A 24,253-nucleotide genomic window follows, 5' to 3' on the forward strand; every position below is an offset into this window, starting at 1 on the left:
ACCCATCTCTCCAGTCCCTGCATTACTTGTTTTAATGTTTAGTAAATGTTGTCCTCCATTGCCCTTCTTCTCTTGCAATAAGTCAATATGTTTTTAAAAGTCTGTACAGGTTTTTATGTATGGGATACCATCTTGTTTTTTTTCCAATATGTTCCAATAACATATTTCAATATTGTTTGTCATATTTATTAAAGCTAGAGCAACCCATTGATTCTGGATCATTGTTTGATTGCTTATCAACTTTGAAAAGTTATGTGTTATCATACATATGACTCTTGTAAATTCTGAGATTTGGGGAATTTTTCCTTTGCTCTAAGCCTTCTCAGCCCACAAGCATCTCTGGTAATTGGTTGATTAATTGCTTTGCTATTATCATTCAGGTACTATCTATGTACACTTAGATGCATAGGTATGGATCGAGAGATAGAGTGTGGATATGTCTCCTTAAATGATCAGGAGATGCTGAGAATTGAACCTGTAGACTGTACTTGATAGGCCAGTGCTGTACCACAGCGCTGCCTCCAGCCCTCAGGTGCTCTGGTGTCCTGGCCTGCGTATCTCTCCGGCAGCCTCGAGGTGCTGCTGAGTAGCTGCTTTTCCTTTCTGTAGGTGACGTGAACACTGCAGCTCCTGCTGGAAGCGAGCAGCTCAGCCAAGGTGGCAGTGACGACGCGCTCCTTTCCTATGTGTCTGCATTCATAGAGAAGGAAGTGGGAAGTGACCTTAAGTCTTTGAAGACACTTGGTAAACTCATAGAACAAATGACAGAAAGCAAAGTGAAGTTAGAAGAACAGGTAAGTGTTAGCCTCAGTGCAGTTCTGTCAACTGTGTTCATGGACATGGAACATAAGCAGTATTATGAGTATTGCACATCATGCACTGTCGATGCAGGCCATGAGGGCAAGCCTCAAACTGAGAGACAGGCTTTAAAGACCCCTGCTATGTAGTTTGTAAGTAAGAGTTCCTACTGACTTGCTGTGATAGCTAACATTTTATGTTGTTTTGATATAATAATTTCTTTATGATAGCTAGCATTGTATATCTCTTTCATTCAGTAACTTCTAGAACAACTCTATGAGTAATTTCAGAATGTGCAGAAATGGTTACACATAACCATTCCAAGTGTGTGTAATTACCCAGATAGAAAGAAACATGAGTATTGTATAGTGGTTGCTCGGAGTGGTGGCACACACTGATAACTTCAGTGCGTGGAGGTAGGAGGCAAATGCATCAAGAGGTCAAGGCTAGCCTCAGCTACAGGATGATTTCAGACCATCCTGGGTTCCATGGAACCCTGTCATAAAAAATAATAAAAAACTGAGAGAACTGTAAGAATGATTGTTTCTGGGTGCTGGCTGAAAAGTTATTTTCTTCTGCTTTTAAACATTTTTAGGGGTTCATTTTACTACGAATATAATGCTTTTATTTTTAGAAATCCAATGAAAATAATTTATGCTAAAGATAAGAAGGTCTTATAGTTGCAGTACTCTGTCAAAGGGAAAATATTTTATCATATAAGTAAGAAATTAATTAGGGCGAGCCAACTCTGGATATGTGGGCATGGTGTGTCTTTATGCTCTCCCATCCCCATGTGCTGAGTTAGGTTGAGTTAGGCCTCCACATCTCTGCTTTCCTGTCATACCTACTGATGGTCTCTGTGTAGCCTGATGGCTCAGCTTTTCTGCTTTTGCAAGGCTCTGGTGGAGGATGTCGCACTCCTGAGTTAGTCAAGGCTAGCCTAATCTGTGGCCTGACACCATAGGTGTCTTCAGCCTCGCCGTGCAGTCTTATATTGTCCTCAGTCATCCAGAAGTTTCCCCTCTTCCTGTGTGGCTGAAATGCTGTTACCTCTTCTCTAACCAAAAAGCGAAGCATCTCGCATGGATGTATTGACTTAACAGTCTATCCCATATTTCCAACTTATTTATAATCTGTTTACCTTTTCAGAGGTAAACTAGTTCTTTTGTTTTAAACAGGGTCCCAGATGAGACTTTAATTGTGTAGCAGAGAAGGGCCTTGAACTTCTGGTCTTCTTCCTTCCACCTCTGGGATGCTAGGATTTTCAACATGTACCAACAAATTGTGTGCCCAAGGATCAAACTCAGGGCCTTATGCATGCAAGGCCTGCACACTGCCAACCAGGAACTCAAGGCAGGAACCTGGAGTCGGGAACTGACGCAGAGAGCATGGAGCCTTCTCAGGGGTTCCAGAGTGCAGACTTGGCTGATCAGGCTGATTTTGCAAATGTTTTACCTGCTGAATGACCACCTGCTGCCCCAGGCTTTAGAAATATATCTTTAATGTTTTTAGTGCATAAGTAGGTTTCATTATGACATTTTCATACATATGTACCATTGGAGTTTGCACATGCTGCCAACCCCTGATCTCTCTGTTCCTGTCAGACAGAGGAAACACTTCTACCCCACATAAGTCTTCTAGTAGGAGCCAGTGCTAAGGCAGCCCTACACCCTAGCTCCTTCCTTCCCAGCACCTTGGCAGCCAGTGGCCTTAGTTTGCTTTATCCTTTGCTTCACCAACAGTCCTGTCTTCTCAGTAGACGAGCACACTTAGGTCTTCCCCAGAAAACAAACCAAAATCCTTCCCTTCATTTTTTAGTAGGTGTCTGTTCATTCATTTGGTTGTTCAGGTATTTTTAAAAAGCGTTTATTATCATTCTCCATTTTCTAGCTTGCCACTGCTCTTTTACCTCTTGAATCCACAGAGACTTGCTAAAGTCCGTAAGTGAAACTTGTCCTAGGGTTTCTTTCATTGCTGTGGAGAGACGCCATGACCAAGGCAGCTCTCATAAAGGAAAGCATGTAACTGGGGCTGGCTTCCAGGTTTGGTCCATCATCATCATGGTGGGAAGCATGGCAGTGTCCAGGCAGACATGGTGTTGGAGAAGGAGCTGAGGGTTCTACATCTTGATCTGCAGGGAGTAAGGAGGAGACTGTGCTACACTGAATATAGGAGACCCCCCACAGTGACACACTCCTTTCAACAAACGCATGCCTACTCCAAAAAAACCACACTTCCTAATAGGGCCACTCCCCATAGGCCAAGCATTCACTCACATCTATGGGGACTGTACATATTCAAACCACCACAAATCTGAAATTGTCCAATATTATTCTCATTTGTCTCTTAACAGGTTTCCTCAGTGGCTAGTAGCATTTGCATCTGTCCAACACTCAAGTCTTGCTTTCTTTTTTTTTTTTTTTTTTGGTTTTTCCAGACAGGGTTTCTCTGTGCAGCCCTGGCTGTCCTGGAACTCACTCTGTAGACCAGGCTGGCCTCGCTTTCTAATGCTGTGATAAAATGCTGTGATCAAAAGTAACTTGGGGAATAAAGGTGGTTTTGGTTTACAATGTTTGGTTTTTATATAACTGAGGACCACCTTCCCCCTTCCCAGGGGTGGTACTACACATAGTGGCTTGGACACTTCCACGTTAAACAAGAAAATGCCCACACACTTGCCTAAAGGACTGTCTGATGGAGGCATCTTTTCAGATGACTCTAGCTTGTGTTGGTTTGACAAGTTCGAGCCAGCCCTGTATCCTAGGAGTCTGAATCTTGCCTCCCTAGTGGGGTTGGTCCTAAACCCCAGTCATCTGTGCTCCCTGTCTTCCTTCCTCCCTCCTAAACCGTAAGTGTCCCTGTTATCTCTTGTACAATGTTCTTCTGTGACTACTGAGATCTGCTATCCCCACTGCCCGGGCTCACCTGCTCTCTCTTCTTCCCTTGAATTGGATTCTGTGTATCAGGAGAAGATCTTCAGGGGATTCCTGTGCATGGTCAGGAGTCAGGAGCGCTACCATAGCACACTTTCTCCCAGCTCCTAGGTCAGGCGGTTTTGTTGGTGATGAGGGATCGATCACTCTAGCTCTGACTGGCTTGAAAGTCATTCTGTACACCAGGCTGACCTGGAACTCGCAGAGCCCCACCTGCCCCTGCCTCCCGAGTGCTGGGAATAAAGGTGTGTGCCGCCGTGTCCAGGCTAGCGTGTCGCTTGTGAGAATGCATGCTTATATGTGTCTCTTCCATACTTAAGGGCAAATGTTGCCCTTATATACCTAGCATAGTGCTGGGCTCAGAGTGTCTAATCAGAGTTGGCTGAGCTGAAATTCTGTACAGTAATGTGTAGTTCTGGGTGTGGTGTCATTAACCTGTAATCCCAGCACTCATAAGATGGAAACAGAATGCTTGGAAGTCCAAGGCCAGCTCAGGATATATGAGATTATCTCAAAATAAAAATAAAATATTAGTCATTTATTCTGATGTCTAATATTGATCTATGTTTACCATATATGATAACAAACACTTGCAGACATTTATATAACTACTAGGATATACTCATGAGTACAGCTGTCACCATAGGCCACAAGCTTCAGTCCATTCTGGTTTCTGGGAATAGAATCTCTCCAGCCCCCGTAAAAATAATCCTTTAATAAATGACATGTTTAAAGACATTGCCTGCATATCCAATTCTGTAGGGCTCACCCTAGGCTTCAGCAAAATACAGGGGACCAGATGTATTTCTGGAATATGAGGCAGGGCTTCGTGTAGCCCAGGCTAGCCTCAGACTCTGTAGCTGAGGATGGCACGGAACTCCTGGTCCTTCTGCCTCCACCTCCCAAGTGCTGAGATCGCAGGTGTGTGCCACCCTGCCTACTTTAAAAGGTCTTTTCCTGTGGTGCTGAGAATTGGATGGAGTCTTACGCACACTAGGCTGGTGGTCTACTGTTGAGACACAGCACAGCTTTTTATCAGTACAGCTTGAATCACAGATGCATTTGTTTTTTGAAGGAAAATAACTTAGTAGGTGAAGCAAGAGATCTCTGGCTGTATGCTTTTAAAGTGTTACAAATACTTGCTAGGGAGCCATGTGTTGGGAGGTCTCTCTATGTATGTATGTATGTATGTATGTATGTATGTATGTATGTATGTATGTATATATGTATATATAGTATTTATATACCTTGTATAGCATTATATGTTTGGGTTGATTGCTACAGGATGAAGAAATTGAACCTTTTAAGTGTGTGTGTGTGATGGTATATGTGTGCATGAGCATCCAGACAAATAGGTCAGAAGTCAATGAGGTCAATGTCCGGTATCTATCACTGTCCACCTATTTATTTGAGGCAGGGTCTCTTACTGAACCTGCAGCTCACTGGTTTAGCTAGGCTGGCTGGCCACTGAGCAGGATTCACCTGCCTCTGTCCTAGCCTGAGGGCTACAGACACATTGCTATGCCTGGCTTTTTATGTGGGTGCTGGGGATCCAAATATAGGCTCTCATGCTTGTGTGATAAGTAGTTTACCTACAAAACCACCTTCCATCCCTCGTTTGGTTCTTTTTGAGACTGTCTTATGTAGCCTAGGCTGGCCTAGAACTCAATAAATAGCCAAGGCTGACCTGGAAGGCCTGGTTCTTATGTTTCTGCCTCCCAACTGCCAGATTAGCCAAACCTTTTTTTTTTGGAGGGGTTTTATTTTTTATTTTAAAAGAGTTATTTATTTTATGTATATGAGTATACTGTCTCTGTCTTCAGGCACACCAGAAGAGGGCATCAGATCCCATTACAGATGGTTGTGAGCCACCATGTGGTTTCTGGGAAGTGAACCGCAGGACCTCTGGAAGAGCAGTCAGTGCCCCTGAGCCATCTCTCCTGCCCTATATTTTGTTTTTAAGACAGGGTCTCAGTATGTAACTATAACTAGCCCGGAACTCAGATGTAATCTCGAATTTACAAAGATTTTCCTGCATCTACCCTCTGAGTGCTTGTCGCAGGCCTTCTGGTCCCCTGTGCCTGCGTAGGAAAGAGTCTCTAGAGTAGATGAGCAGAGATTAGGATGAAAATGACAATCAGTCAAACACACAAGAGAGGTGTTGAATCTGAATGTAATGTTCTAGTCGAGCATCAGACTTTTATAATACAGAATAAATTGCAGAACAAGGCACATTGAATTTTTCCAGGTGCAAAAGGAGTGACTTCAAAAGGAACCAGATAAATGTATAACACTAGAGATTAGCACAGATGCAAGGGGAGTGACTACAAAGGGAATTTGTAGGGACCAGATAAATGTTTACATTAGAGATTAGCACTTTCTGCCAGGCAAGAGTTTTACACTTAGAGTTAATAGCCCCAGGGTAGTTAACTCTTGACACACCTCAAGAATAATGTAGTGTCACTGACCCCAAAATTCTCTAGGCCTCGTTAATTCTTATGTATATCTAGAGACTGTCCATTTTCAGTATAGTATACTAATTTGCTCTTGGCATGAAATCTGTAATAAGAATTTCTATCTCAGTGAGAATTTTAGTCTCTATCTGTAAACAGCTGAGTAAAATGGCAAGTGCTTAATTGTTTACTGAATGGGTTAAGCTCCTTGCTGCTATCTGGAATCTAAGAACACTGGGAAAAGGCTTTAGCTATGTTAGAATACAATATTAAAAGGCATTTACTATAAGGTGATGCTTAATAGAGTGCACGTGAATCTATACACTAGATTAATGTGGTGGAAATTTGAATATAATGGGTTAGGGAAAGAGATGCCATAACTCTGGGAGGAAAATTTCCCTGGACTCTTATCCTCGTGAAACAGCTTTCAGGCTTTTCGCCTGACAAACCGATCCAAACTGGAGAGTTGGCTTTCGCCAGAATATCCAGGAGGAGAGTCTTAGAAATTCATTTCTCGTGAGCAGCTTTTTGGCATTTTTGCCTCACAAGCTGACTCCACCAGAGTACCCTGACAAGTGCTGGGATTAAAGATGTGCACCACCATGTCCAGCTAACCTGAAATTTTTAATGGAAAACTTTGAGTTCTGTTGGAACGTGTTTTTGGAAAAGTCTTAACTGATGTTTTATCTCATTGCTAATATTTTTGTGTGTTGTTAGGTACTTACAATTTCATCAGAAATCCCTAAAAGAATTCAAAGTGCTTTAAAAGATGCAGAGGAATCCAAACAACTTCTTGATGAGTTTCTGGAGCAGGAAGCGCCTCTCTTCAGCTCCATTAGCAGCCATCTGCTGATGGCTCAGCCCTGGATGGATGACCTTGGAGCCATGATCACCCAGATGGAAGAGATTGAGCGGCATCTCGCATACCTTAAGTGGGTGTCGCAGACTGAGGAGCTGAGGTGGGTGGCATTGCTCCAGGACTATAGTTTCCTTTGAGGCTCAGTCTCAGACAGTGTATCTATGCGATTAGATAATTGAGTTAATTAGAGATTATAATTTTACCTGTTGTTAGGAAAATAACATTATTATTATACTTATTTTGCCCTATTGTAAATGAACATAAACTTTTCATGGAGCCTAATTTGTACTTGAAAGAAAGTAATATAAGTAGGTTAAAATTTTGTTATTGTTGTTTTGTTTTTGTTTTTTGAGACAGGGTTTCCCTGTATAGCCCTCTGGAACTCACTCTGTAGACCAGGCTGCCCTCTGTAAGTTAAATTTTTAAGGCTAAGCAGTTGCATTTTGAACACATGGTAAAACCTACTCTTTCTAATGCTAGATTTCCCTGAGTATGATTGTCAGTATTCCTACTAATATTACGAATTGTCAAATATTGAATTGTATTTTGCCACTAGAATTTGAATTTTTAAAATTAAGATTTATTAATTAATTTTATGTATATGAGTACACCATTGCTGTCTTCAGACACACCAGAAGAGGGCATCTGATCCCATCACAGATGGTTGTGAGCCATCATGTGGTTGCTGGGAATTGGACACAGGATCTCTGGAAGAGCAATTGGTACTCTTAACTGCTGAGCCATCTCTCCAGCCTGAATTTGAATTTTTAAAATATGGGTATCATCTAATAAGAACTGCAATGTAAGAAGCTGAGAGGTGGCTTAGCAGTTAGAAGCACTTGCTATTCTATAGAGGACCTGGATTCGGTTCTGGAATTCACACATCTGTAACTTCAGTTCAGGGTGCTCTGATGCTGTCTTCTCGTCTCCATTGGCATTGCACACATGTGGTACATGTACATGCAGGCCAAGGCCCTGTACACATAAAATAAATAAGTAGTGCCATATACCTTTAATCCCAGCACTTGGAGGAAGAGGCAGGTGGATCTCTGTAAGTTAGAGGCCAGTCTGGTCTACAGAGTGAGTATCAGGACAGCCAGAGCTACACAGAGAAACCCAGTCTCAAAAAATAAGTAAGGAAGTAAGCAAGCAAGCAAGTAAATGAATGAATGTTTGAAAAAGAACTGTGAGCTGGCTGTGATGGAACACACTTGTAATCCTGACACTTTGAGGACTGAAGCAGGAGGGTTGCTTTAGGCCAGCTTTGTCTACATATTAAGTTCCAGGAAAACCCAGGCTCCATATTGAGACCTGGTCTCTAAAACAACAACAACAAAAAGAAGAGCACAGTTAGACCAGTGTGATGGTGCAAAGCTGTAGTCCCAATTATTGGGAGGCTGAGGCAGGAGGATAGCGAGTTCAAGACCAGCTTATGGCTACATAGCCAAACTGAAAACAAATAAACTATACATTGCTCCTAGGTGAATAACAGAATTGATCTATTTTTGAGTCAGGAAAAATAAGAAAATTCTTTTGAGTAAAAACAAAAATAAAGTTCACATATTTGCGAACACGACAGGTTGATTATATCTGGTCTTGCCTATTAAGTCAGAGAAACATTTTTGCCTCAGTGGGGAGATTATTCTATTTCATGGTATGGTCCCCTGTCTCCTCCAAATTGAACATTGGCTGTCTTCCTTTATTTTCTGAGACAGTCTCTCATTAATCCCAGAGCTCTCTGATTGCCTAGGTGGGCTGGCGAGTGACTCGCCAGGGTCCCTCTGTGTCCCCTTCCTGTGCTGGGACTGCAGGTGCATGACCATGCCTCACTTCTTGGATGGTGGTACAGGTCCAGACCCCAGGCTTCAGGCTTGCCCAGGAGTGCTTTACGTACTGAGACATCTCCCCAGGACCTTTCCTAAAGGACTGTAAGCCCTGCTTCATGTCACTTCGTTTTTCTTTGCCCCTCTGGAAGAACATAGCAAAAGTAATATTAGTGGGCTGGTGAGATGGCTCAGTGGGTTAGAGCACCCGACTGCTCTTCCGAAGGTCCAGAGTTCAAATCCCAGCAACCACATGGTGGCTCACAACCATCCGTAACAAGATCTGACTCCCTCTTCTGGAGTGTCTGAAGACAGCTACAGTGTACTTACATATAATAAATAAATAAATCTTTAAAAAAAAAAAAAAGTAATATTAGTAACCTTTATAAGCAGAGTAAGTTGTTTCTAAGTTGCTTGAAAGTTTCCCTTTCATAGTAGCCAAAGAGATTGACCAAAACAAGACTTTAGTTTTCAGAAACTTTTTTGGTACCTGAATTATTTAAAAGAGAATTTTAACCCAAGAAACATACTGAATAAGAAACAAATTAATAATGAGCACCATACAGAGAGTTATTTCACTCCCTTAGGCCTTTGCAAAAACATTTCTATTTCCATTTTTTTGGAACTTATGAGGCTTCATCTCCAAATTTCTCGTTAATAACTAGGTTTTTTTTTTTCTGTGCTCTCTCTTTCCTTCTATCTGTCAGTCTCTCTGTTTCCCTCTCCCTCCCCCTCCCCCATCCCCAAGCCCTGCCTCCTCGCTTGAACTAGCATCCTGGCAGAGTGTTTTGTATGGACATTATAGAATCAGTGTCACATGGCCATTGTCTTTCTGTTCTTGTCTGTGCTTTGAGTGTCCTTCATACTTTAGTATTATTTATAATTCTGGAAATTTTATATTGTGTGGTTACTTGTACATTTCCTCTTCTTCTGTGAAATAACATTTTGGATTTTGAGATAGGGTCTCAGTGTAGCCTTGGCTTACCTGGAACTTATTCTGTAGACCAGGCTGGCCTTGAACTCACAGAGATCTGCCTGTCTCCACCTCCTGAGTGCTGAGTTTAAAGGCATGTACTCTTGCACCTGTCTCATTTCTTTCTCTTTTTTTTCTAAAGATTTGTTTATTTTGTGTATATGAGTGCTCTATCTCATGTATACCTGCATACCAGAAGAGGGCATCAGATACCAGTATAGATGGCTGTGAACTGCCATGTGGGTACTGGGAATTGAACTCTGGACCTCTGGTAGAGCAGCCAGTGCTCTAACCACTGAGCCGTCTCTTCAGCCCCATCTCATTTCTTTTTTAATTGAAGGGTCTAGGCTGGTCTCATGACCCTGTGAATTCCTGATCCTTCTGCCTCTGTTTCTCCAGTGTACAGTGCAAGGATTACATGCTTGTGTCACTATGTCTGGTTATAGTTGTACATTTTTAAAAAGCATAATGGTCTTTATTTAATTTAATGAAACATTTAATTTGGGATACATTTTTTTAATGGAGAAATGGTAACAATAATGCAAAGTAGATAAAAACTGAAGGTTTCTGTCCTTCACTGTCCCAGCTGCTAGTTACATTATCCCAGAGACTATGACTTCTATGAAAGAAGTCCTGCCTGTAGCCATGAGTGTTGCCTGCAGGAATGTGACACATCTGTCCTCAAGAGGATGGGGAGGGACAGGTGGAGGAAAACATGTGGAACACAGGCTCGTAGGGTGTTAAAGTAGGGGACTCCATGTTCCTGCAGATGTGAGTGTCGGATGAAATGAGTAGCCAACCCATGGTAGTTCTTCATTCTACCTTAGATGTAATTTTTTTTTTTTTTTTTTTTTTTTTGGTTTTTCAAGACAGGGTTTCTTCGTGTAGCCCTGGCTGTCCTGGAACTCACTTTGTAGACCAGGCTGGCCTCAAACTCAGAAATCTGCCTGCCTTTGCCTCCCGAGTGCTGGGATTAAAGGCATGCGCCACCACGCCCGGTTTAGATGTAATTTTATGTCAACAATGAAGGAGAAAGTTTTTCTGAGCTCAAAATTATTCCAGAGAGGGATTTGAGTGATGGTTTAGTCAGCACAGTGCTTGCTTGCTTTTCTTTTCTTTTCTTTCTTTTTTTTTTTTTTTTTTTTTGGTTTTTCGAGACAGGGTTTCTCTGTATAGCCCTGGCTGTCCTGGAACTCACTCTGTAGATCAGGCTGGCCTCAAACTCAGAAATCCACCTGCCTCTGCCTCCTGAGTGCTGGGATTAAAGGCATGCGCCACCACGCCCGACAACACAGTGCTCTCTATGCAAGCATAAACATCTGAGTTCAGCCCCTAGCACCTGAATTAAAAAGCTAAGTTGGAGATGCAGACAGGAGGATTCCTGGAGTTCAGTGGCCAGATGGAGAATCTAGAATGTAGACTCCAGGTGAATTACTGAGCTCCAGGTTCAATAAAGAGACCTTGTCTCAAAAATAAGGTAGAGAGTGATTGAAAAGATACCTGCCATTGTCCTCAGGGTACACACACACATGCACACATGCATGCACACACACAACATCATGCATATACACACACACACCATACACATCATGCACACACATACTCATATACATGAATTCACACACATGTACACACACGCATACACGCCACACATACATACACACACACACACCATATACACACACACACACACACACACACACACACACACACACACACACACGCACGCACTTACTCCACAGAAACTCTCATTAACGTGTTCTGCTTTGTCCCGCAGTGATAACATTCAGCAGTACCTGATGACCAACAGTGTGCCAGAGGCAGCCTCTCTCCTGGTGACCATGACAGAACTGGACATCCAGCTTCAGGAGTCATCCTGTACTCATCTTCTTAGTTTCATGAGAGCCACAGTTAAATTCTGGCATAAAATTCTCAAGGACAAGCTTACCAGGCAGGAAATGTCTCCTGTTGACTGCTTTCTGATGAGTATTTGGTAATGGGATGGATTGTAGGAAGCATTGTTTCTTTTCTGTTACAGTGATTTTGAGGAAGTCTTGGCACAGCTGCATTGGCCATTCACCTCACATACCCAGTCGCAAACCGTTGGCGGGAGCCGGCCTGCCGGTACCCCGGAGCTGTACAGTAGCCTGGACACACTGTTTTGTCAGCTGTTGAAACTACAGGCCTCGTATCTTTGTTGGAGTGGAAACTCACTAACACGTCCCCTGACAGTAGACCTGTGGTTAGTGAGTAGCACATGCTGGGCTTGTGCAGAGTGGCAGAGGGCTTGAGGCACGGATCAGCCTCCACAGTCAGGGGAGAAAGGTTTCCAAGTGGCCATGTAGCCAAAGTGAGGGTCCTGGGTTAGACTTGACATGTAACTTAACTGCCTATTGGAAATTATATATTAGCTTTAAAAAATGAATTGTCTGGAAGTGGCAGAGCTGTAAAAAGAGTTCTAAGATAAATCACTGTCTTAGCCTGTGTTCTATTGCTGTGAAGAGACACCATGACCATGGCAACTCTTATAAAGGAAAACATTTCATTGAGATTGGCTTAGTTTTAGAGGTTCAGTCACTATTGTCCTGGTGGGAAGCATGGTGGCATACAGGCCGATGTGGTACTGGAGAGGTACCTGAGAGTTGAACATCTGGATTGGCAGCCAGAAGGAAGAGAGAGACACTGGGCCTGGCTTGAGCATTTGAAACCCCAAAGCCTACTCCCAGTGACAGACTTTCTCCAACCAGGTCACAGTCCCTAACAGTGCCACTCCCTATGGGCAAGCCTATGGGCGCCATTCCATCCAAAGCAGCCCAGCAGCTGACCCATACTGGCATTGCCCACAGGTCATTAGGGCAGGAAGACCAATCAGCAGTGGGAAGAACCTGGTTGACACAGTGTTGGAGAAGTGCTTACGTAACATGATTTCCTGAATGCTGACTGACTCGAAGGCATTTTGTGTTGTCATTAGTTGTTTGTTTCATGAGTGTGTGTTTTGTCTGTTTGTGTGTCTGTGCACCACCATGCCTTGTGCTTGTGGAGGTCAGAAGTGGGCATCAGATCCCCTGATACTTTAGTAAGGATGATGGTGAGTCAACATGTGGGTGTTGGGAATTGAACCAGAATCCTCTGCAAGAGCAACAAATATTCTTTTTTTTTTTTTTGAGATCTATTAATTTCTTTTTTTTTTTCATTTTTTATTAGGTATTTAGCTCATTTACATTTCCAATGCTATACCAAAAGTCCCCCATACCCACCCACCCCCACTCCCCTACCCGCCCACTCCCCCTTTTTGGCCCTGGCGGCAACAAATATTCTTAACTTGTCACCTCTCCAGCCCTGAACGCGTTTTTTGGAAATTCAGATTCAGTATAAAGTTAGATTTTCCATTATTTGTATTACACCTTTTGCTAAGTATTATTACATTTGTTGAAAAAATTTATTGTGTGTGTTCTTGTGCATATAAATATGATTTTGATTCTTTTTCCTTGACTTGCCTGTGTCAGAGATGAGTTATTAACTGAGCCAAAACAACTCCCAGAAAAATACTGTCTTCCTGCCTCCCCTCCCGTGACCCTGCCCATACAGGTCATGCTGGCTCCCCTGCAGAAGAGATTCAGGTACCACTTCAGAGGCAGCCGGCAGACCAACGTCATGAGCAAGGTGTGTGTTCCCAGAGCGCGTACGCTTCACTTTCTCTTCACTTCTGTGTTTCTGTTTTTGAGTCAGGGTCCAAGGAGAACTCCTGCTGGCCTCAGACATACGCTCCCTCTGCATCTGCCTCCCAAGTGCTGGGATTAGGCTACAGTGTCCATTTTACCCTGAGTTTTCATTAATAGTGAACGTTACCTAAGCCTGGACTTTTACATGTTTAGCTTAAAGACCGTCTCTATTCACGTTTCTGTTTTCCCTTTTGAGTTCCTGCCTAATGGCTGCTCTTTGTAGATGTGACTGGGGCTTAGGCCAACAGGCTGTCAGGCTCTGCACTGTCTTTGGGACACCATCACATTTGCATTTGTGTGTGCAGGCTTTATAGCTGATCGATGCACAGGCTTCACTGTAGCGACCACTCCTGCAGAGAGAGAACTAGAAAGAAGAGAAGTGAGTTCCACAGGAGAGAGCATGGACGGTTGAGTACAGGTGCAGTGCCACAGTGATCAGAGCTACAGAGAACATCATGGCAGGAGGGGTGGAATAAGGATTTTAAAGGAACTCATTACCAACACTTGAACTGAGGGACCCGATCAGCATAGCCTGCCAGGGTTTTTCTGTAATTATAATCTACTAGGATGTGGGTACAATCTTTATTCTTAATGTTAGCTGTAGCCAATGCAGTGTATGGAGCTGGGTTCACTAAGTATTCTGAATTAAGAGCAAGATCACAGCAGGTATTGCACAGGTCATACAAATGACGTTTGTGGCAGTAGATTCCTGTTTGTGCTTTAGGGGTCTTCTGTTTTGCATAGAGTGTTATTGGAAGAGCAGAATCCTTTAGTACTCAGTAGTCAATGAGGCAAAGCATAAACTTAGCATTTAGAAAGGCAGTAACATGACTTAGCATAAGAAAATTCTGGCCGGGCGGTGGTGGCACACGCCTTTAATCCCAGCACTTGGGAGGCAGAGACAGGCGGATTTCTGAGTTTGAGGCCAGCCTGGTCTACAGAGCGAGAGCCAGGACTACACAGAGAAACCCTGTCTCGAAAAACCAAAAAAAAAAAAAAAAAAAAATGAAAGAAAGAAAATTCTGCGTTGTGTTGGCTCATTTTGAAAGTGTGATCCTAATGAATTTAGTACACTGTCATGGAGACAGTCATGAGATTAGATGCAGCCCTTGTTTATATCCCCAACATTTAGGACACATGGGGATTTGCCAGTCAGTGCTGGGGATTGAACTGAGGCCTTGCATGTGGGAGGCAAATGCTCTATCCCTGAATTATAGCCCCAGCCTACTATATGGTTTCAAGTTGTCGTCTAGAAAAACTTTTGAAATGCTTGCAGAATCCTCTCTAAAGACAACTTAAAATGCTGTATGTGGGACAGGTGGCATGGCCCAGTAGGTGAAGCCACATACCTCCAAACCTGCCAGCTTGAGTTTGATCCCCAGGACTCACATGGTAGTGGCAAGGGAAAAGTGACTCCCACAGGGTGTCATCTGATTGTGCCCGTACACAGTGGCATTGTACACAGACACAAACATTCAAACATGCGTGCACACAGAGCAAAGTGGAAGAAATGTGAATGCTTTGTGCCTATTTCCTTTAGGAAGTTACACCTATGTTAAGGCTTAGGTATATTTGTAATTAGAGCAGTTGACTCTTTTTCCTTACTTTACCTTTTAAAAAGAGGAAGCAGAAAAGAAATCATGTTTAAAATTATTCGCAGCTCAGTGTAGGCAGAGTGCTTGCTCCGCTCACATGGAGCCCAGGTTGGTCCTCAGCACCACATAAGTCACAGGTGACGGTGCATGCTCGAAACCCTCGCACTAGGGAAGTAGAGAAGAAGACCCAGCGTTCATTACCCTCAGGCACATAGAGACGTTGAGGCTGGCGTGGGCTACCTGAGATCCTATCTCAGAGCCTTCTGTTTTGGAGTGCTATTTCAAAAAACAACGTAAAAGTTTTGGTTGTTTGTAATGCCTCATCATGCTAGGTTTGGAGGGCTTTAAAAAGTTTGGTTTTTGTTTTCTGTGTAGGCCAGGAACAGTCTGTGGGAGTTGGCTTTCTCCCTCCCATGTGGATTCTGGGGATCAAGCTCGGGTTGTCAGGCTTGCTGGCAGGTGCCTTTACCCATCGGCCCACCCTGTGCCGTGGCTTTTGTCTGCTTGTTTAGTTTTGCTCTGGAATCAGGGCTTTGTGTGTGCTGGGCAGATGCTTGTTCTTAAGTGTGAGAGAGACTTTTCTTCATGATTGTTCTTATGCCCTCTCTTCCTCTTTTAGTGATGCTGGGGTTAAAACAGGCTTTGTAGCTAGGCAGATGTTATACCAGCAAGCCACACCTAATCCCAATGTGGTATTTTAAATTATGAGTTTACTGACTTAAGCCGCATTATTGGAATTTGTTGTGGAAGTATATTGGTAAACATTTGATTATGAAGTCTTTTGTGAAATTGAAGTGCGGGATAAGAATTATTTTCTTACATTCAGGAATTTTCAATTAATTTTTGTGTCTGTTTTTAACTAAGTGCATTTAATTAGAATTTCCCATCACCATAGAATACATAAAGAATTGATACCATTTTCCCTTCCCCTTAGCCTGAATGGTACTTGGCTCAGGTACTTATGTGGATTGGAAACCATACACAGTTTCTGGATGAGAAGATTCAGCCAATATTGGACAAAGTGGGCTCTGCAGTAAATGCAAGGGTAAGAGGCTGAGCCTGTGCCTTTCAGCTTCCTTGGAGTTGGGCACAACCCCCATGCCTGTGCCTTTCTTTCAGCTTGAGTTTTCCCGTGGCCTTGTGATGCTCATTCTTGAGAAGCTGGCTTCTGATATCCCCTGCCTGCTCTACGATGACAGCCTCTTCTGTCACCTGGTGGATGAGGTGCTGCTGTTTGAAAGGGAGCTGCACACCGTTCACGGCTATCCCAGCACATTCGCCAGCTGCATGCACATCCTGTCGGAGGAGACCTGTTTCCAGAGATGGCTGACTGTGGAGAGAAAGTGTAAGCGCCCGTATGGCTGTCGAGCGGGAGGGCTCTCTGGATGGTTTTAGTTTGTTTCTGTTGTTGTTTTTTTTGCTTGCTTTTGTTTTTGTTTTTACACAGAGTCTCACTGTGTAGCCTTAGCTGACGTGGAACGCTCTGTATAGACCAAGTTGGCCTCAAACTCATTAAGATCCACTTGCCTTTGCTCTCAAATGCTAGGATTAAGGGGATGGACCACCACTGCCTGGCAATGGCTGGTTTTGGTGTATAAAGTTTCGGAGTTTTGATTTTCTTACAGCTCTGAGTAAGAACTATAGGCGCCTAAATCTTTCCTGGGCAGGATCTACTGAACTACCTTCAAAGACAGTCTTCTTTCCACAAGACTTCTGTTTGTTTTGGGTTCTTTTTGTTTGTTTGTTTTAATTACAGTCTACATGTTGGGATAGCAAACCAGTAGAAGGTAGTGATGTTCTGTAGATTTCTGCCATACACAGTTTCAACTCTTGGTTGGGTATTTTCAGATGTGCCACTTCTAGTCAGCATAACTATTGAGGGAGAATCAGGTATCTTATTTAACTCTGAAGTAGACATTTTAAGTATAGTGTGATTAGTTAGTGGGAGATTAAAAATTTATTTTGTATGAAAAACATAGTTCCTTAAAAAAAAGTGTGAGTTGATAACTGAAGGATGAAATAACTGATCCTTCTTCCTTCGTGTTAGTTGCTCTTCAAAAAATGGACTCAATGCTTTCGTCAGAGGCTGCCTGGGTATCCCAGTATAAAGACATCTCTGATGTGGATGAAATGAAGGTTCCAGACTGTGCGGAAGTCTTTATGACCCTGCTTTTGGTTATAACTGGTAAGCCCTGGCCTTTTAACATACAATGCTAATTTAGAATTAATTTTTAAAGCTGGGCATGGGGGTACACACTTGTAATCCTAGCTTGTGAGGCAGAAGCAGGAGAATTGAACTCAAGGCCAGTCTCAGCTCTAAAGCAAGTTTGAAGTCAGCCTGGGATATATGAGACCCTGTCTCAGAAAACCAAAACAAACGAACAAACAACAAAAGTAATGCAGTGCATGGAACAGGAGAGATTGCTCAGCAGGTACGGGCACTTGTTGCTCTTACAGAAGACCTAGTCAGCTCCCATTTATAACCTGTTGTGACTCCAGCCCTGGGTATCCAGTGATCTCTTGGCCTCCTCAGGCACCTGGCATGCATGTACATCAAAATAAACCTTAAACAATAGTATGTTTCACATGTACCTATTTTTTTTAGTAGTTAACAAACACTGGTATAGTAACTTAATGTTGTTTCTACACTAGTAGAAATCTGTGGCAGTAGCCTCACTTTTGATTGAGCCAGGTGTGGTAACACTCACCTTTAATCCCAGCACTCTGGAAGTCCTGAGATGTTATACATGTGTAATTTCTTAAGAGTTTGATCATAAAGGCAGTAAAGCCGGGCTTTAGGGAAAACCAGCTGTCATGGAGAGTACCAGGTTCATTCATGTATTGTTCACTCTCTCCGCAGACAGGTATAAAAATCTCCCCACAGCCTCCCGGAAACTGCAGTTCCTGGAGCTACAGAAGGACCTGGTAGATGATTTCAGGATCCGGTTAACGCAGGTGATGAAGGAGGAGACGAGAGCGGCCCTGGGCTTTCGGTACTGTGCGATTCTCAATGCCGTGAACTATATCTCAGCAGTGCTGGCAGACTGGGCTGACAATGTTGTGAGTTAATGTGCTTTTATAGGAAATAATTTATTAGTACCTTTATCTCCTTTAGCCTTTCAAATGTTGACTTTGCTGCAAGCCAAAAAATTACATGTTAGACTGTGTCTCTGTGACTGGCTGTGACTGTGTGGCTGTGGCTCTAACTGTGACTGGCTGTGACTTTGACTGTGTAACTGTGACTGTGTGACTGTGGATATGGATGTGGATGTGACTGTGTGGCTGTTGCTATGACTGTGTGACTGTGGCTGTGACTATAGCTGTGACTGTGACTGTGTCTCTGGATGTGACTGTCACTATGGCTGTGACTATGATTGTGTGGCTATGATGGTGGCTGTGACTGTGTGGCTGTGACTGACTGGCTGTGACTGTGGCTATGTCTGTGACTGTGCGGCTGTGACTGTGGCTATGACTGTGTGGCTGTGACTGTGTGACTGTGACTGGTTATGGCTGTGACTGTGTGACTGTGGCTATGATTGTGACTGATAGTGTCTGTATCTGGTTGTGTCTCTGGCTGTGACTGTGGCTGTGACTTTGTGGCTCTGGCTGTGACTTTGGCTGTGTCTCTGGCTGTGACTGTGTGACTGTGACTGTGTCTGTGTGGCTGTAACTGTGTCTGTGTCTCTGACTGTGTCTGTGTCTCTGGCTGTAACTGTGACTGTGTGATTGTGGCTGTGATGGTGGCTGAGACTGTGTGACTGTGGCTGTGGCTGTGTGGCTGTGGCTGTGTGGCTGTGGCTAAGACTGTGACTGTGTGGCTGTGACTGTGTCTGTGTCTATGTGGCTGTGACTGTAGCTGTTTCTCTGACTGTGTCTGTGTCTCTGGCTATAACTGTGACTGTGTGATTGTGGCTGTGATGGTGGCTGAAACTGTGACTGTGTGACTGTGGCTGTGTGACTGTGGCTGTGACTGTGTGGCTGTGACTGTGTCTGTGTCCATGTGGCTGTGACTGTGGCTGTGTTTCTGTCTGTGTCTCTGGCTGTAACTGTGACTGTAGCTGTGTCTCTGGCTGTGACTGTAGCTGAGACTGTGGCTGTGTGGCTGTGGCTGTGTGACTGTGGCTGTGACTGTGTGACTATGGCTGTGTGGCTGTGACTGTGTGACTGTGTGGCTGTCTGTGTGACTATGGCTGTGTGGCTGTGACACTGTGACTGTGTGACTGGCTGTGACTGTGTGGCTGTGGCTGTGACTATGTGGCTGTGACTGTGTGACTGGCTGTGACTGTGTGACTGTGGCTGTGTGGCTGTAGCTGTGACTGTGGCTGTGACTGTGACTATGTGACTGTGGCTGTGACTGTGTGACTATGGCTGTGGCTGTGACTGTGTGACTGTGACTGTGGCTGTGGCTGTGACTGTGTGGCTATGACTGTGTGACTGTGGCTGTGGCTGTGACTGTGACTGTGTGGCTGTAACTATGTGACTGGCTGTGATTGTGACTGTGTGGCTGTGACTGTGTGACTGTGCCTGTGTGACTGTGGCTGTGACTGTGGCTGTGACTGTGACTGTACTAACTGAGTTCTGGCCTTGATGGTGCTGATTTGTCTTCACAGCAAGTCCTCCAGCCACCCTTACAGTGCTTCATCAAAGGTCTGTTCCCACACAAGTCCAGATGCAGAGAAGAGAACGGCAGCTTACCTTCCTTTGTTTCTGATTGGCTGTTGATAACCATTTGTTGTTGGGCCATGCCACTCCCAAATTGTCCAACCTCTCAGAATTTTCTTTTCAGTTGTCTGTGACAGAACTCCAGTTTTACTGTCGGTGATAAGTGCAGGCAGGGTGTGTGTAATGAATAGACTGGGCATGCCCACTCCACAGGTCATCTCTGGTTGCATTCTCAGGCACTTCCTGGACATGTGGCCATCGGTAACTCTGGGCTGACTACTACAAAAATGACATTTTAGTTCTCTGACTGTCAGAACTCCAGGTTTCTGACAGCCTTCAGTCTGTGTTTAGAAAAACTGAATACTTAAAGGAACATGCTCACTAGCAGAAAAATACAGTATCAAAAATAAAAAATACTGCAGTGAGAAAAAGAAACTGGCAGGGGAGGCACACCCCTGGCTTCTGAGCAGTGGTGGCACAGGCAAAAGGGGTGCCACACCTTCAAGACCAGCTCTATCTGCAGAGCCCCAGGCCAGCCGAGACTACATAGTACCACAGAAAAGAGTGCACACCAAGCACTTGGGAGGCTGATGTAGGCTGGCCATGAGTACAAAGCTACACTGAACTACTCATTTGTCAGCCTCAACTACACAGCAAGATTCAGTCTCCAACCAAAACAAAACCCTCACACATCAAAACCCAACCCAGACTGAAGCAACAAACCTGCTCTGTGCAGGCAGAGCTTCAGACCTCTGGCTATGGCTGGTGGTGACTTAACTGCTGCAGCTTCTGGGCGAGGCAGCCTGGCAGCTCTTAAGACGGTGGGTGGAGTTACAAGTCCAACAGTTCCATTCCTCAGGACAGACAAAGACAAAGGAACACACTTTTTACAGAAAAATGCACATATTAGTCTAAGCAACATTATGCACAATAGATACAAAATGGAAACAGTCCAAACGTGTATCAGCTAGCGAATGTATAAAATGTATGGTCCTGTGATGTACTGGGGGGCAATAAAAGCATGAAGTACATACTTAGAACATGCTATGGCACTAAGAGAGGAGCTGGTCATGAAGAATAGAACTTCATATGGTTCCATTTTCTTGAGACGTCCATGATCATTGAATCCATAAACAGTAGATTAGTGACTGCCTGGAGTTGGAGGAGTGGGCACAAAATGGAGATAGACATGAATGAGGATTTTGTAGGGAGGAAGTAATGGCAGTGCTCTAGAGAAATGGTGGATGCACAGCTCTGAGTTACTACAGCCACTTAGTTGTAAAAATGATTTATACTGTGCATGCGTATGTGTGTGTCACGGCACACATGTTGAGATCAGAGGACAACTTGCAGAGCTTGGCTCTGTCTTTCCACCATGTGGGGTTCAGGACTAAAGCTTCAGGGCGTCAGGCTTAGTGACAGCGCTTCTGTGCACTGAGCCATCACACTGGCCCTTAGTGACAGTGCTTCTGTGCACTGAGCCATCACACTGGCCTTTAGTGACAGTGCTTCTGTGCACTGAGCCGTCACAGTGGCCCTTACAGTGCTTCTGTGCACTGAGCCGTCACACTGGCCCTTAGTGACAGCGCTTCTGTGCACTGAGCCATCACACTGGCCCTTAGTGACAGTGCTTCTGTGCACTGAGCCATCACAGTGGTCCTGAGCTGCATGTTTGATTTTGAGGGAGATGAAAGCTTTTATGTTTACTTTGAGTCAGGGTCTCCTGTAGCCCGTACTGGCTTTGAACTCATGGTAATCTTCCAGTGTCAGCTCCTGAGTGTGGGAATGCAGATATCTTTCACCATGCCAAGCAGTGTGGTGTGTGTGTGTGTGTGTGTGTGTGTGTGTGTGTGTGTGTGTGTGTGTGTGTGTGTGTGTGTGTGGTGTGCACATGCACTTGAGTATGTGCCTATGCATGTGCCATGGCACACATGTAGAGGATAGGGTTGTTTGCTCACACTGTGTGGATCCTGGAGATTGAACTCAGGTCTTCAGGCTTAGCAGCAAGTAACTACCCATTTAGCCATCCCACTGGCCCTGAGCTGCACACACTAAATAAGGAAATTGTGTGATATAGACGTTCTATTTTGCCATGTCCAGAATTGTGCCAATAAATGTAATAACAGATGTTTGTTTGCAGTTCTTTCTGCAGCTGCAACAGGCAGCACTGGAGGTCTTTGCAGAGAATAACGTCCTCAGTAAACTGCAGCTGGGACAGCTGGCCTCCATGGAGAGCTCGGTCTTCGATGACATGATCAACCTCTTAGAGCGTTTGAAGCTTGATATGTTGACCCGCCAAGTAGACCATGTTTTCAGAGAAGTGAAAGACTCTGCAAAGTTGTATAAGAAAGAAAGGTGTGTCCTGTGTCAGTTACCCTTTACACACGCTAGTCTGAGTCAAGATACCATTTCTACTCCCTGTTTTAGCTTCTGTAAAATCCTCACTCCAAGTCTTGGAGATGGAACTTGGGGCTTTCGTGTATGGTAGCTCTAAGCACTGGTTTTGATGGGATCGTTCTAGAATCTATTCTTTTGAAGAATTTACTTAGAATAAATGAGTGATGGTGTGGACCTCTTAGAGAGGTTCAGTTGTCCGAGTGTCACTCACTTTACAAAGGAAAGTGCCCCGTGGTCTATGCCCTGTCATGCTTGCCTGTCACAACTCTCCTGCCTCTGTACCCTGGCATGGCACCTCCACACAGTACTCCAGTCAGTTTGGAAATACTGTTAGTTTGTATGCTAAAACCAGAGCATAGGGGGCTGGTGAGATGGCTCAGTGGGTAAGAGCACCCGACTGCTCTTCCGAAGGTCCGAAGTTCAAATCCCAGCAACCACATGGTGGCTCACAACCACCCGTAAATGAGATCTGATGCCCTCTTCTGGTGCGTCTGAAGACAGCTACAGTGTACTTACATATAATAAATAAATAAATCTAAAAAAAAAAAAAAAAAAAAACCAGAGCATAAGATTAACTGGTATCTTTGGAATTCTAAAGATAAAGTAATTAACTTTAGGGCATTTTTCAGGAAATATTAATTAAAAGTTAAAATATAAATATAGAGACATTTATTTCTGGTAGAGCTTTGAGTATTAGACATCATGATTTTTTAAACTCCAGATTTTCCCCAGGACGGTATATTTCCCCCTCACATTTAAAATTGCGTTTTGAAACTTTAAGGATACAGAGTGGTAAGGGTCACTCTTGTGAAGGTTACTTGTTTTTCCAGATGGTTGTCCCTGCCGTCTCAGTCGGAACAGGCAGTGATGTCGCTGTCCAGCTCAGCCTGCCCGCTCCTGCTGACCTTACGGGACCGTCTGCTCCAGCTGGAGCAGCAGCTGTGTTTCTCGCTATTCAGAATCTTCTGGCAAATGCTGGCAGAGAAGCTGGACCTGTACATCTACCAGGAAGTGAGTCGGGAGACGGGGCCGGGGCCGAGAGGGCGGCCGCTGCATGAACTGCTCTTTGCTGCAGATAACCCTTGCCTGGGATGGCAGCCATTACATGGATCGCTCTTTGTTGCAGATAATCCTTGCTAACCACTTCAACGAAGGAGGAGCAGCCCAGCTGCAGTTTGATATGACAAGGAACCTCTTTCCTTTGTTTTCTCACTATTGCAAGAGACCAGAAAACTATTTTAAACAGTAAGTCCAATGTCCAGCCATAAGTATTGGTGGTGTATGCAAACGCTGGAGGAGCTGGCTTCTTTTTAACAGTTTCAGAGTTTTGCTGATATCTTTTGTAATAGCATCAATTAAAATCTGGAGCTAGAGATGCTCAACAGTCAAGAGCACTTGATGCTCTTGCAAAGGACAGGGGTTTGTTCTCAGCACCTACATGGTAACTCAACCATCCTTAACTCCAGTTCCAGGGCATCTTACACTCTGGTCTCCACAGGCATCAGGCACACACACAGTGCATAGACATGCATGCACGCAAAACATACACATGAAATTTAAAAATCTAAAAAGCAACAAATTGCTGGCTCCTTGCCAGCAGGTCCAGGAGAGAGGAGAAAGGTCCCGGTCCTGCCCTGTTGGGGTCTCTCTGGGGGCTAAGTGGGATGGCAAGTATCGATGGCCCAAAAGAAACACACTGAGCCTAGAGTCTTGTCGAAGCAGGAACTCAACTTTATGGCATCAGCCTCTTGCTTATATAAGTTCAGAACACAGGGAGAGGGATTTTTGGTGGGGTAAGATGATGTATATAGGGGGTAAGGAAGGGTGACAGAGGGTATGGAGTGACTGACAGGGCCAATGGCAAAGCTCTACATCAGCAACAGTGGGGCAGAGGCAGGGCTTAACAGGTCATCCCAGTAGGGAAGTGACTGAGACTGGTCTCAAAACTCGAGCCAGGCTCGGGTTTGTCCTCAAGGCTCAAACCAGAGCCAAAATGGGACCCAACATAATTAAAACCTTAAAGCAAGCCAGGCGTGGT

The 24,253-nt window shown here is 44.2% G+C and overlaps 1 protein-coding gene across 4 annotated transcripts in view; it reads left to right on the top strand.

Annotated features, from left to right (window-relative positions):
* Window positions 1-24,253, top strand: part of Rint1 (RAD50 interactor 1) — a 35,887-nt gene that overhangs the window by 5,996 nt on the left and 5,638 nt on the right. Inside the window, exons 3-14 of one of the 4 annotated variants that reach the window (XR_001784750.2) lie at window positions 610-794; window positions 6,902-7,143; window positions 11,617-11,790; window positions 11,878-12,027; window positions 13,346-13,502; window positions 16,091-16,201; window positions 16,276-16,501; window positions 17,204-17,341; window positions 18,017-18,149; window positions 21,959-22,173; window positions 23,046-23,226; window positions 23,342-23,460. Coding sequence is in view for 3 of the 4 variants with exons in the window: in NM_177323.4 (NP_796297.2) it covers window positions 610-794; window positions 6,902-7,143; window positions 11,617-11,790; window positions 11,878-12,027; window positions 13,346-13,502; window positions 16,091-16,201; window positions 16,276-16,501; window positions 17,204-17,341; window positions 18,017-18,216; window positions 21,959-22,173; window positions 23,046-23,226; window positions 23,342-23,460 (2,098 nt within the window). In the remaining variant the exon portion in view is untranslated. Of the gene's footprint in view, window positions 1-609; window positions 795-6,901; window positions 7,144-11,616; window positions 11,791-11,877; window positions 12,028-13,345; window positions 13,503-16,090; window positions 16,202-16,275; window positions 16,502-17,203; window positions 17,342-18,016; window positions 18,217-21,958; window positions 22,174-23,045; window positions 23,227-23,341; window positions 23,461-24,253 lie in introns of all 4 variants that reach the window. The other 3 variants (NM_177323.4, XM_030254833.1, NM_001310467.1) reach the window with 3 other exon arrangements.

Source organism: Mus musculus, chromosome 5 (assembly GCF_000001635.26).
Source record: "Mus musculus strain C57BL/6J chromosome 5, GRCm38.p6 C57BL/6J".
Classification (NCBI taxonomy): Eukaryota; Metazoa; Chordata; class Mammalia; order Rodentia; family Muridae; genus Mus; species Mus musculus.